The 14,977-nt window shown below is 46.1% G+C and overlaps 1 protein-coding gene across 1 annotated transcript in view; it reads left to right on the top strand.

The window, feature by feature from the left end:
- Positions 1-1,139: 1,139 nt before the first annotated feature.
- SLC7A4 (solute carrier family 7 member 4) overlaps positions 1,140-14,977 on the top strand; it is a 28,258-nt gene continuing 14,420 nt past the window's right edge. Inside the window, exon 1 of the mRNA XM_044289019.1 lies at positions 1,140-2,121. Within this exon, the coding sequence (XP_044144954.1) occupies positions 1,140-2,121 (982 nt within the window). The remainder of the gene's footprint in view (positions 2,122-14,977) is intronic.

Here is a 14,977-nt window from a genome sequence, read left to right as displayed (position 1 = left end):
AATTCCCCTTTACAAAACAATTTGTGTTCCTGTAGACGAAGCGCACAATCAGAGTATTGATAGAGGACTAGATTCTCAGAAGGACACAGAGCTTTGGGTTATCTTGTCCTGCATGTGATGTGCTTCCAATTGAAGTCATAAATTACATGTGATTGTGATGTATTTTATGGTCCAAAATATCCACTTTGCAAAAAGACTGTGAATAGACCAACTATTGTTCTCCAGTGGTGCTGATAGTTTTAGTTTCGACGTTGTGCTTCTATTTACTTATTTAAAGGGGTATTCCCATCTCATAAAGTGATTACTAGGCTATGCCATCACTTTATGATTGGCTGGGGTCTGACCTTTGGGACCCCAAAAGGTCCTTAGACTGAAGGGACCACAATGCTGATTCACCTCTGGGGTCTCTACATTATCTTTCCCTGCACAATGACACTCCCAGTTATTTAGCTTTGCAGGAAACTGCTGCCGCCCCTGTTTTTTTTTATTTTTTTTTTATTCAAATTAGTAATTTTTCTTTGTAGCACAAAATCATACTAACCCCCCACATAACACCTAGGTATCTTTAAAGTTTACCAGATCTGTAAGATTACAAAGTCCATCACGACATCCAGGCGTTTTGGACACCAGTCTTAATAAAGCCCCACAACTGGCGGTGGATCACCGAAATTCAGCGTATCCACCACCACTTCTAAATGTAAGACCGCTTCCGAGCTGTTTTACATTTAGATCTTTTTCTATGCCTAAAACATAAAAATGGTAAATGAGACTGGCCAGTCCCTGCCCTTGCCATGGCCAATTTTGTATTTTTTTTTAGACGTGGCGTGAGCGGGGAGAAGTCGCAGATTGTGGCGTAGCTAACGGTTGTGCTACAATCTGCGCCTGAAATACACGTAATTTAGGTGTATTTCAGCTTGATAAAGGACCCTCTATATCTCTACAGTAAAGCTACACTTCAACGGTTCAGAGCGGTAAAATATATACTCTGCAAAGCAAAAGTACCTCTTATGCCACACTTTAAAGAAAACATTCAGAAGCTGGAATTATTGAAACACTTTCTCCTCCTTTCTTCTAGATTCACTACTACTAGACATGGAAGAAACAGATCTCTAATCTGTAAAGGAATACCACTGTTCAAGATGGGGAATAGACTACCTTCTTCCGCGGCTCTTGTTCGGTTCTGCCAGAAACTGAACAGGGTGAAGACTTTGGAGGATGACTTGATGGAGACCTCCTTTAAAAGATGTCTTTCGACCCTTGACCTCACCCTTTTGGGGGTGGGAGGAATGGTGGGATCTGGCCTGTATGTCCTGACTGGTACAGTGGCCAAGGAGATAGCCGGTCCAGCTGTTGTCATATCATTTCTTATTGCCGGTATTGCCTCCCTCCTTGCAGCTCTCTGCTATGCCGAGTTTGGTGCAAGGGTGCCAAAGACTGGTTCTGCATACATGTTTACATATGTTTCCGTTGGCGAAATTTGGGCCTTCCTGATTGGCTGGAATGTCATCCTGGAATATATGATTGGTGGTGCAGCAGTTGCAAGAGCTTGGAGCGGATATTTGGACTCCATCTTTGATCACAAGATCAAAAACTATACTGAAAGCCATATTGGGACCTGGAATGTGCCATTTTTGGCTCACAACCCCGATTTCTTAGCTGCCGGAATTTTGCTGCTCGCCACGGCTTTTATTTCTTTTGGGGTAAGAGTATCCTCATGGCTTAATCACATTTTTGCTGCCATCAGTTTGGCAATAATAGTTTTTATCCTTATATTTGGGTTTATTCTGGCTAACCCAAAAAACTGGTCTGCAGAATACGGTGGTTTTGCCCCATTTGGATTCTCCGGTATCATGTCTGGTACTGCCACGTGTTTTTATGCCTTTGTAGGCTTTGATGTGATTGCTGCATCCAGCGAAGAAGCAAAGAATCCTCAAAAAGCTGTTCCCATAGCAACAGCGGTGTCATTAGGTCTTGCAACAGGGGCCTATATCCTCGTGTCCATTGTTCTGACTCTGATGGTGCCTTGGAATACATTAATCCCAGACTCTGCTCTTTCTGATGCTTTTTACAGACGAGGCTACTCATGGGCAGGATTTCTTGTAGCCGCTGGCTCGATTTGTGGTAAGTGAACTTTTAGTATTTATTGTACATTTTCTTTTGGTTCTGGCCTAGCTTTATGTTTCACATTATAGTATATAGCAATTCTGTAGTCTAATTTACATTCTTTGCTCTTTTGATATTCGCAAACATCAGCAATTGTGGGTAGTTTTGTTTTGCAATGGCTGCAAATACAAAGGACCCAATAACTTTTTAATGCTGGTATTGCACATCCGAGTAGTGATGGACGAACATCTGCCGGGACGGTTCGCGAACGCGATCAAATGTTCGCGAACCGCAAGTTCGCGGTGGGTCCCATTCATTTTAATGGCAGGCGAACCTGAAAAACATTCAGCTCATATTTGCAGCCAAGAAATAATTACTAGAAGTGCACAAATAGTCCCACAACATGGACAGTGACATACCAGATGTATTATTTGAATTTGCGATCTCCATTAATTATTTTTTTTTAAATGCGAAATATCGGCAATATAATTTTCGCGCATGCGCAAATGCACTATACAGTACCCAAATGCACTATAAAGAAAGTATATTGGTATATAACACTCCTGCTTCAATCAGTTTTTTTGTTTTTTTTTGGTATATCCCACCAGTAGAAATTATTTGTTCCAATAACGCTTGTCCCTCTATATACCTGCGGTATCGCAGCAGAACCGCACACAACTGCCGCACAATACAAATGCACTATAATATACTTTCTAACATAGCAAAACACTGAAAGTAAAATGGCGGCCAGATCAGGTTTATTTATAAGGTAGGGGGTATATCCATGTGCTGAAACGTCTAAATTGGTTGTCCTGTACCACCTGATGGATATGTTATGGGTCGACTTTCTCCATATGTTCGGCAAATTGCAAACACGCAAAGTTTGCCGCGAAACGACCGCCGGGCAAACCGCAAGGCCATCTCTACATGCGAGGCCACGAGTTTGTCCAAAAAGGAGGAAAAGTAAAAAATAAATATTTTTGTTTGGCCTAAAAAAACAGCCTGAACAACTGCATGTTGTTATTATGTAGAGAACGTTAAAGTGTAACTGTCATATTTTTTTTTTATTTGCTAGTTTATTAGAGCTAGGCATGTATACCTAAGTTAGGCTTCATTCACACATCCATATAATGGGTCCGCATCTGTTCCACAAACTGCGGAACGGGTGCAGACCCATTAATTCTCTGTGGGGACGAAATGGATGCGGAGAGCACAATATGTGCTCTCCGCATCCGCATTTCTGTAGCGTGCCCCCGATCTTCTGATCCTCGGCTCCAGAAAAAAAATAGAACCTATCCTATTCTTGTCCGCAATTACGGACAAGAATAGGCAGTTCTATGGGGGTGCCTGGCCGGGTGTATTGCGGAAAGCAATTTGTGGATCCGCAATGCACTATGGATGTCTGAATAGACTCGAAGTCTGTCGATGATTGTCAAAAGATCTGTAATTACCTTATAATAACCGCTTTCATTAGTGTCCTCTGTCCCTTTCCACTGCTCCCTTTAAAGACAGTTGTTATGGCTTGTCTGTCTCTGGCTAAGAAACTGAGTGTCGGTCCTTCACACCGCATGTCTGCATTAGGCTTCAGAGTGAGGAGGCGTGTCTCTCAGTAATCCAATCTGATTGGCTGGCAGGGAGCTGCTGGCTACAGCAAGTGTGTATGTCAAGTGAGGAAAAGCAGTTTTGGCCTCAGAACTGAGCCATCTTAACCACCTTCCGACCGCCTAACGCACGGATGCGTCCGGGAGGTGGTTGATTTACTCCTCCTGGACGCATCCGTGCGTCATCTCGCGAGACGCGAGATTTCGGTCACAGGCGGCCCGCGCATGCGCATCGCGGGCAGGCAAAAGTTCAAGGAGTATTTTGTCAGCAACCTGCCAGCCAATGATCGCGGCTGGCAGGTTGCTGATTTTTAAAAAAATCCAATCAGAAGCCACATAGCAGATCATATTAGTAAATATGATCTGTTATATGGCTGCCCTGCTCCTCTGCTGGTCCTTTTCGTCGGTTGGATCCAGCAGAGGAGAAGGCTTCACAGTGAGTAAACCAAACACCACATACTAACCCCAGATCACCCCCTGAACCCCAATTAATCCTTTTATCACCCCTTTGATCGCCCTGTCAATCACTAGTGAAAGTGAAAAAAGTGATCAGTGCAAACTGTCACTTTTTTTTTCACTGGTATTGACTGTTAGGTTTTAGGATAGTTTAGGCCCCTTAGTTAGGTAGTTTAGGGATCTGTTAGCGCCCAGCCCACCGCACCGCAGTCACTGATTCGCTGATTAGTGTATCGCTAATCAGCATTTGTACTTTTATAGTATCTGGAAGTGATCAAAACTGATCACGGTCAGATCTATAATTGTATTAGTGTCACTTTAGTTCGCCCTCCACCCAAAACGCAGTGTTTGCCCGATCAGGCCTGATCGGTCGCCCACACGTGCGTTCACCCACGCCCGCCTCACCGCAGTGACAAAAAATATATTTTTTTGATCACTGCACATTCACTTTACACGCGCTGCGGCGATAAAAAAATCAGTTTTGATATTTTTTATCAACCGCAGCGGCCTCCGGTACTTCGCTAGCCTCCCATTTGTAAGACAGGCTTGCTTTTTTTCTTGGGTAGTCTCAGGGAATACCCCTAAATTTAGTTGCCCAAATGTCAAACAGGGGGTATTCTTCTGAAGAGGCCTACAGGCTTCTGACCCAGTCGGGTGAGGAATGGGAACCCTCATCTGATGAATCTAGCGGGTCAGAATATGAACCTGTAGAAAGCAGTGGCTCTCTGACCCAAAGTTCGGACGAGGAGGCTGAGGTCCCTGATAGCACCAGGCGTACCCGGCCCCGTGTCGCTAGACCGCAAGTTGCACAGGATCCGCTTCAAGAGCAGCAGAGTGGGGCTGGTGCTGTCTGATTACGTGGTGAGGCATACACCAGCAGCGCAGCCCTTCCTGGACCTAGTACCAGCACTGCCGTAGAACATGGTGAAGTAGCGAGCACCAGAAGGGCAGTTGAAGCTGGTACGGTGGCACGTGCAGTAGTGACCCCGTCGCAGCCACCGCAAAGACGTGCCCGTAGAGCCCCTAGAATCCCTGAGGTGCGGGCAAAGCCTGATTGGCAGTCCCCAACTTAAGCCGCACCTGTAGTTCCCCCTTTCACCGCCCAGTCTGGAGTTCGGGTTGAGACAGCTCAGATCGGTTCGGCCCTGGGATTTTTTGAGCTGTTCTTGACTGCGGAGCTCTTAGACTTAGTTGTGGCAGAAACAAATCGGTATGCCACACAATTTATAACCGCTAACCCGGGAAGCTTTTATGCCCAGCCTTTCCGGTGGAAACCAGTCCAAGTTTCCGAACTTAAAACTTTTCTGGGCCTCCTCCTCAACATGGGCCTGACAAAAAAGCATGAATTGCGGTCATATTGGTCCACGAATTCATCACATGCCCATGTTCTCTGCTGCTATGTCCAGGACACGATTTGAGACCATCCTGCGTTTCCTGCACTTTAGCGACAACACCGCCTCCCGTCCCAGAGGCCACCCTGCTTTTGACCGGCTCCACAAAATTCGGCCCCTCATAGACCATTTCAACCTGAAATTTTTGTATACCCCAGAGCAAAACATCTGCGTAGACGAGTCCCTAATACATTTTACCGGGCGCCTTGGCTTCAAACAATACATCCCAAGCAAGCGCGCCTGGTATGGGGTCAAATTGTATAAGCTCTGTGAAAGGGCCACAGGCTATACCCACAAATTTCGTGTCTATGAGGGAAAAGATCAGACCCTGGAGCCGTTCGGTTGCCCTGACTACCTGGGGAGCAGTGGGAAGATAGTCTGGGACTTGGTGTCACCCTTATTCGGCAAGGGGTACCATCTTTATGTGGACAATTTCTACACAAGTGTGGCCCTCTTTAGGCATTTGTTTCTAGAACGGATTGGCGCCTGTGGCACCGCGCGAACTAGTCGCAGGCTTCCCCCAACGGCTTGTTAGCACCCGTCTTGCAAGGGGGCAGAGAGCTGCCTTGTGTAACGAAGAACTGCTCGCGGTGAAATGGAGAGACAAGCGTGACGTTTACATGCTCTCCTCCATTCACGCAGACAAGACAATACAAATTAAGCGAGCAACCCGTGTCATTGAAAAGCCCCTCTCAGTCCACAACTATAACCTTCACATGGGAGGGGTGGACTTCAATGACCAGATGTTGTCTCCGTATTTAGTTTCCCGCAGAACCAGACGCTGGTATAAGAAGGTGTCTGTATATTTGATTCAATTGGCTCTGTATAATAGTTTTGTTCTCTACAGTAAGGCTGGGAGAACACGATCCTTCCTCAAATTTCAGGAAGAGATCATCGAGAGCCTCCTGTACCCAGCAGTTACAGATCTGGTTGAAATGGTCTATGAGGGGCCGAATTTTGTGGAGCCGGTCAAAAGCAGGGTGGCCCCTGGGACGGGAGGCGGTGTTGTCACTAAAGTGCAGGAAACGCAGGATGGCCTCAAAACATGCCCTGGACATAGCAGCAGAGAACATGGGCATGTGATGAATCGGGTTCGTGGACCAATATGACCGCAATTCATGCTTTTTTGTCAGGCCCATGTTGAGGAGGAGGCCCAGAAAAGTTTTAAGTTCGGAAACTTGGACTGGTTTCCACCGGAAAGGCTGGGCATAAAAGCTTCCCGGGTTAGCGGTGATAAATTGTGTGGCATACCTGTTTGTTTCGGCCACAACTATGTCTAAAAGCTCCGCAGTCAAGAACAGCTCAAAAAATCCCAGGGCCGAACCGATCTGAGCTGTCTCAACCCGAACTCCAGACTGGGCAGTGAAAGGGAAAACTACAGGTGCGGCTGAACTTGGGGACTGCCAATCAGGGTTTGCCAGCACCTCTGGGATTCTAGGGGCTCTACGGGCACGTCTTTGCGGTGGCTGCGACGGGGTCACTACTGCACGTGCCACCGTACCAGCTTCAACTGCCCTTCTGGTGCTCGCTACTTCACCATGTTCTACGGCAGTGCTGGTACTAGGTCCAGGGAGGGCTGGGCTGCTGGTGTATGCCTCACCACGTAATCCGACAGCACCAGCCCCACTCTGCTGCTCTTGAAGCGGATCCTACGCATCCTGTGGTCTAGCGACACGGGGCCGGGTATGCCTGGTGCTATCAGGGACCTCAGCCTCCTCGTCCGAACTTTGGGTCAGAGAGCCACTGCTTTCTACAGGTTCGTATTCTGACCCGCTGGATTCATCAGATGAGGGTTCCCACTCCTCATCCGACTGGGTCAGAAGCCTGTAGGCCTCTTCAGAGGAATACCCCCTGTTTGACATTTTGGGCAACTAAATTTAGGGGTATTCCCTGAGACTACCCAAGAAAAAAAAGCAAGCCTGTCTTACAAAGGGGAGGCTAGCGAAGTACCGGAGGCCGCTGCGGTTGATAAAAAATATCAAAACTGATTTTTTTATCGCCGCAGTGCGTGTAAAGTGATTGTGCAGTGATCAAAAAAAAATTGTTTTTTGTCACTGCGGTGGGGCGGGTGTGGGCGAACGCACGTGTGGGCGACCGATCAGGCCTGATCGGGCAAACACTGCGTTTTGGGTGGAGGGCGAACTAAAGTGACACTAGTACTATTATAGATCTGACCGTGATCAGTTTTGATCACTTCCAGATACTATAAAAGTACAAATGCTGATTAGCGATACGCTAATCAGCGAATAACGGACTGCGGTGCGGTGGGCTGGGCGCTAACTGATCGCTAACTACCTAACCAAGGGACCTAAACTATACCTAAAACGTAACGGTCAATACCAGTGAAAAAAAAAGTGACAGTTTACACTGATCACTTTTTTCCTTTCACTAGTGATTGACAAAGGGGTGATCAAAGGGTTAATTGGGGTTCAGGGGGGTGATCTGGGGCTAAAGTGTGCTGTTTGGTGTACTCACTGTGAAGCCTGCTCCTCTGCTGGATCCAACCGACGAAAAGAACCAGCAGAGGAGCAGGCAGCCATATAACAGATCATATTTACAAATATGATCTGATATATGGCTCTGTGATTGGCTTTTTTGAAAATCATCAGCTTGCCAGCCGCGATCATTGGCTGGCAAGCTGATGACGAAATGGTCCTCTTCGAAATGCCGGCGCGAACTGCGCATGCGCGGGCCGCATATCCGCGAGATGACGCGTATATGCGTCGTTGTGCGCAGCGCTGCCGCCTCCGGACCGCACATCTGCGTTAGGCGGTCCGGAGGCGGTTAAAATTCTCATAATGTATCATCTTAAAGGGAACCTGACATGCTGGTGTCTCATCTGCAGGCAGCATGTTCTAGAGCAGAAGTAGCTGAGCAGATTAATGTACAGTTTTGAGGCAAAGACTTGTAATTTTTTTTTTTAACCCTCTGCACTTCCTATGTATGGGGAGTCTGTAGGTGGCCCTCCTCGGTGATTGGCAGCCTTTCCTGTATGGCTATGTATACATGGATAGCTGCCAATCACTGATCGCTCCACCCACTGGACTCCTGAATATAGGAAGAGCAGAGGGTTAAACAAATAAATTAGAAGTTTTACTGAATCTTTTCCCACGAAACTGCGGTATATATTCTTTTTTCCTCTTCCTCCCGTCCATCTACTGAATCCCATAACTGGATTCTGTTAAGCCACTTTCACACAAGCAAGTTTTCCGTGAAGTGAACGCATAGCATCTGCCCTGAATCCTGGCCCCTTTTATTTAAATACGTCTGTGTACATGAGCATTGTTTTTCACGCATCATTTCTGCGTTGCGTGAGAATCTAAGCATGTTCTATAGGCCTCATGCACACGACCGTTGTGTGCATCCGTGGCCGTTGTGCCGTTTTCTGTTTTTTTTCGCGGACCCATTGACTTTCAATGGGTCTGTGAAAAAAATCGGAAAATGCACAGTTTGGCAGCCGCATCCGTGATCCGTGTTTCCTGGCCGTGAAAAAAATATGACCTGTCCTATTTTTTTCACGGCCAACGGTTCACGGACCCATTCAAGTCAATGGGTCCGTGAAAAAACACGGATGCACACAAGATTGTCATCCGTGTCCGTTTTTTCCTATCATTTCAATGGCAAACTTGACTTTGATTTTTTTTTTCATTTTTCATGTCCGTGGATCCTCCAAAAATCAAGGAAGACCCACGGACGAAAAAACGGTCACGGACCCCGTTTTTGCGGACCTTAAAAAAAAAAAAAAAACGGTCGTGTGCATGAGGCCTTATTCTGCGTTTTTCACGCAGCCCTGGCTCCATAGAGGTGAATAGGACTTCAGTGAAAAATGCATTGCATCCAGATGCAATGTGTTTTTCACTGATGGTTGCTAGGACATGTTTGTAAATCTTCAGTTTATTTTCACGTGTGTGAAAGACGCATCAAAACTGATTGCACCTGTGCAGAAAAAAAAGAAATGCAGAATGCAATTGCAGACAAAACTGACTGAATTTGCTTGTAATATGGTGCGAATTTCACTGAACACACCCTGACACAATCCGTATCGTTCTTGTGAAAGAGGATATAGTGTAGGTCCTGTCAGATAGAAGCCACCTTGTCGTTGGTAGATGGGCCCAACATTCTTGATAAAAAATATGCTCAAAGAGCTTCTAATTTTCATGTAGGAAATATAGCTGTAATGCAGTGTACAGAAAGCAGTGTGCGGCTACTTGTAGTCCGTGTTTGTTTATACAGAGATGAGATCGCTGCCAGTTGCTGATGGCTCCACCCGCTGGACTCCTGAACATAGGAAGTTTTACTGAATCCTATATACAGTATCATTCTTCTCCTCCTCCTCCTCCTCCTCCTCTATTGCATGCTGTCTGTAGAGAAGAATGAATGTCCAGTGTGACAGGTTCCCTTTAATACTCATACAGGTTTTTCAGGTTTAAATAGTATACGTCAACATTATTAAGCCAAACATACTGCTCGTTAGTGTTGATCACGCTGAGTTAAATGAACCCTTAGTACAGGGATAAGCAACATTCGGCACTCCAGCTGCTGTGAAACTACAACTCCCAGCAAGCACATTGTTCTTGTAACTCAAATAAAAGGGGAAGTCTTTCCCAGAATGCTGAATTCCAAATTTGACAACTTGCGTAGTGATAAATCCCTTGTAGACCAACTTGCTGTTAAGGGTCCTGGAAAAGCTGGGTGACAAGATGGTAGAGCTGCACTGGTGACAACAGATTGTTGTGATAGTCACACAATGTACAATGCATTCAGAAAGTCTTCAGACCGTTCCCTTTTTTCACATTTTGTTATGTTGCGGCCTGTGCTAAAATAAAAAAATACAGTTTTCTTCCAAAAGTTTGCACTCAATACACCTTAATGAAAAAGTAAAAAATAGAAAGTCTGGCTAATTTATTAAAAAGACATAAGCATTGAGCATTGAAATTTAGTTCTAGGGGGCTCCCATTTCTGTTTCTACGCCTGGATTCAAAATCCATGTCTGGTAAATTCTACATAAAGTCTCACTGCTGACAGTGTATGGCTACGTGCACACGACCATATGTGTTTTGCTGTCCACAAAATTGCAGATCCCCCCCCCCCCCCCCCCCCCCAAAAAAAAAAAAACTGAGCTTCCGTATGGCATCCGTGTTAATTTAAATTTTTATTTTTTTTGCGGATCCTTTTTTTTTTTGCTGATCCATTGTAATAATGCCTATCATTGTCCGCAAACTAGAAAAAAATAGGACATGCACAATTTTTTTTGCAGGGCAATGGAACGGACATACTGATGCATACAGCACACTGTGTGCTGTCCGCGTTTTTTGCAGACTCATTGAAATGAATCCTGTCCGCAAAAATGGAACGGACACTGAAACAATGTTCGTCTGCATGTATCCTATATCAGATCAAAAAAAAAAAGTCATGAGGAGGAAAGCTTTTATCCACGGCATCTTTAGGCTCAAAAACCCAAAAGTGCGCACTTCCAGGTGTGCTCGGCGGAGAGCGGGGGAGCCAGAGTGTGTGTGCAGCAGCCCCTGTCCTCCTGAGTGACAGAAGGCTGCTGCACATTAGTTCCTATGGAGCCTCTGCCTGTGGCAGGGCTCCATAGGAGCATAGTGTCATTCTCATAGTTTGAGCAATAATTCCCTAGGCCTAGGGGAACCATAAAAAAAAGTTTTTAAAAATTCAAATCATCCCCTTTCCTCAAAATTAAAATAAAAGTACATGAATAGAGTTGAGCGAACACCTGGATGTTCGGGTTCGAGAAGTTCGGCCGAACATCCCGGAAATGTTCGGGTTCGGGATCCGAACCCGATCCGAACTTCGTCCCGAACCCGAACCCCATTGAAGTCAATGGGGACCCGAACTTTTCGGCACTAAAAAGGCTGTAAAACAGCCCAGGAAAGAGCTAGAGGGCTGCAAAAGGCAGCAACATGTAGGTAAATCCCCTGCAAACAAATGTGGATAGGGAAATGAATTAAAATAAAAATTAAATAAATAAAAATTAACCAAAATCAATTGGAGAGAGGTTCCATAGCAGAGAATCTGGCTTCCCGTCACCCACCACTGGAACAGTCCATTCTCAGATATTTAGGCCCCGGCACCCAGGCAGAGGAGAGAGGTCCCGTAACAGAGAATCTGTCTTCATGTCAGCAGAGAATTAGTCTGCATGTCATAGCAGAGAATGAGGCTTCACGTCAGCCACCACTGCAACAGTCCATTGGCATATATTTAGGCCCAGCACCCAGGCAGAGGAGGGAGGTCCCGTAACAGAGAATCTGTCTTCATGTCAGCAGAGAATTAGTCTGCATGTCATAGCAGAGAATGAGGCTTCACGTCAGCCACCACTGCAACAGTCCATTGGCATATATTTAGGCCCAGCACACACACAGGCAGAGGAGAGAGGTCCCGTAACAGAGAATCTGGCTTCATGTCAGCAGAGAATCAGTCTGCATGTCATAGCAGAGAATGAGGCTTCACGTCAGCCACCACTGCAACAGTCCATTGGCATATATTTAGGCCCAGCACACACACAGGCAGAGGAGAGAGGTCCCGTAACAGAGAATCTGGCTTCATGTCAGCAGAGAATCAGTCTGCATGTCATAGCAGAGAATGAGGCTTCACGTCAGCCACCACTGCAACAGTCCATTGGCATATATTTAGGCCCAGCACCCAGGCAGAGGAGGGAGGTCCCGTAACAGAGAATCTGTCTTCATGTCAGCAGAGAATTAGTCTGCATGTCATAGCAGAGAATGAGGCTTCACGTCAGCCACCACTGCAACAGTCCATTGGCATATATTTAGGCCCAGCACACACACAGGCAGAGGAGAGAGGTCCCGTAACAGAGAATCTGGCTTCATGTCAGCAGAGAATCAGTCTGCATGTCATAGCAGAGAATGAGGCTTCACGTCAGCCACCACTGCAACAGTCCATTGGCATATATTTAGGCCCAGCACACACACAGGCAGAGGAGAGAGGTCCCGTAACAGAGAATCTGGCTTCATGTCAGCAGAGAATCAGTCTGCATGTCATAGCAGAGAATGAGGCTTCACGTCAGCCACCACTGCAACAGTCCATTGGCATATATTTAGGCCCAGCACCCAGGCAGAGGAGGGAGGTCCCGTAACAGAGAATCTGTCTTCATGTCAGCAGAGAATTAGTCTGCATGTCATAGCAGAGAATGAGGCTTCACGTCAGCCACCACTGCAACAGTCCATTGGCATATATTTAGGCCCAGCACCCAGGCAGAGGAGGGAGGTCCCGTAACAGAGAATCTGTCTTCATGTCAGCAGAGAATTAGTCTGCATGTCATAGCAGAGAATGAGGCTTCACGTCAGCCACCACTGGAACAGTCCATTCTCAGATATTTAGGCCCCGGCACCCAGGCAGAGGAGAGAGGTCCCGTAACAGAGAATCTGTCTTCATGTCAGCAGAGAATTAGTCTGCATGTCATAGCAGAGAATGAGGCTTCACGTCAGCCACCACTGCAACAGTCCATTGGCATATATTTAGGCCCAGCACCCAGGCAGAGGAGAGAGGTCCCGTAACAGACAATCTGGCTTCATGTCAGCAGAGAATCAGTCTGCATGTCATAGCAGAGAATCAGGCTTCACGTCACCCACCACTGCAACAGTCCATTGTCATAAATTTAGGCCCAGCACTAGTGTTGAGCGGCATGTCCCATATTCGAATTCGCGAAATTTTGTGAATATTCGAAAGAATATTCGTAAAATATTCGCGATTATTCAAATTCGTTATTATTTCGCATATGCGATAATTCGAATTATCGCATAATACATATGCTATGCAAAATTCACATGTGCGCTAATGAAATCGCCTTACGAAGATTCGCAACTCAATTCAATCACTAATGTATGAATGCAATGCCCTTTGCCTCTGTTCTGGGACAAGTGTAGATATTCGCATGTGCGCTAATAAAATCGCCTTACGAAGATTCGCACCTCAATCACTTTCTAGGGAATGTGAGACTTTTGGGAATCAATCGAGATACAGTGGGGGGTGATGACAGTAGTTGACAGAGTACAGATCAATGTAATCTGTAAGGTGGAAAGTAAAATAAAAAATACGAATATTCGTAAATCGACTTTTACGAAGTTCTACGTATTCGCGAATATGGTGCTATACTATATGAATGCACAGGCCTTTGCCTCTCTGTTCTGGGGACAAGTGTAGATATTTGCATTTGCGTTAATAAAATCGCCTTACGAAGATTCGCAGCTCAATTCAATCACTAATGTATGAATGCAAAGCCCTTTGCCTCTGTTCTGGGACAAGTGTAGATATTCGCATGTGCGCTAATAAAATCGCCTTACGAAGATTCGCAACTCAATTCACTAATGTATGAATGCAAAGCCCTTTGCCTCTGTTCTGGGACGTGCCGATATTCGCATGTGCGCTAATAAAATCGCCTTACGAAGATTCGCGCCTCAATCACTTTCTAGGCAATGTGAGTAAGATCTGAGCTGTTGGACCTTTGGGAAACAATCAATTATATGTGTACTGTAATTTTGTGGGGGGGGGGGGGAAACAAAAAACGAATATTCGTTTTTACGAATATATAGCACTATATTCGAAATATTCGCGAAATCGCGAAGTTGCGATATTCGCGAAAAAAATTTGCTTTTCGAATATTCGCGCTCAACACTACCCAGCACCCAGGCAGAGGAGAGAGGTCCCGTAACAGAGAATCTGGCTTCATGTCAGCAGAGAATCAGTCTTCATATCATAGCAGAGAATCAGGCTTCACGTCACCCACCACTGTAAGAGTCAATTTTCATAAATTTAGGCCCAGAACCCAGGCAGAGGAGAAAGGTCCCGTAACAGACAATCTGGCTTCATGTCAGCAGAGAATCAGTCTTCATATCATAGCAGAGAATCAGGCTTCACGTCACCCACCACTGCAACAGTCAATTGTCATAAATTTAGGCCCAGCACCCAGGCAGAGGAGAGAGCTCCCGTAACAGAGGATCTGGCTTCATGTCAGCAGAGAATCAGTCTGCATGTCATAGCAGAGAATGAGGCTTCACGTCACCCACCACTGCAACAGTCCATTGGCATATATTTAGGCCTAGCACACAGGCAGAGCAGAGAGGTCCCGTAACAGACAATCTGGCTTCATGTCAGCAGAGAATCAGTCTGCATGTCATAGCAGAGAATGAGGCTTCACGTCACCCACCACTGCAACAGTCCATTGGCATATATTTAGGCCTAGCACACAGGCAGAGCAGAGAGGTCCCGTAACAGACAATCTGGCTTCATGTCAGCAGAGAATCAGTCTGCATGTCATAGCAGAGAATGAGGCTTCACGTCACCCACCACTGCAACAGTCCATTGGCATATATTTAGGCCTAGCACACAGGCAGAGCAGAGAGGTCCCGTAACAGACAATCTGGCTTCATGTCAGCAGAGAATCAG

This window comes from Bufo gargarizans, chromosome 1 (genome assembly GCF_014858855.1).
Source record: "Bufo gargarizans isolate SCDJY-AF-19 chromosome 1, ASM1485885v1, whole genome shotgun sequence".
In the NCBI taxonomy this organism is placed as follows: Eukaryota; Metazoa; Chordata; class Amphibia; order Anura; family Bufonidae; genus Bufo; species Bufo gargarizans.
The sequence above is the reverse complement of the archived record's forward strand: the minus strand, read 5'-3'. Positions and strand labels throughout refer to the sequence as shown.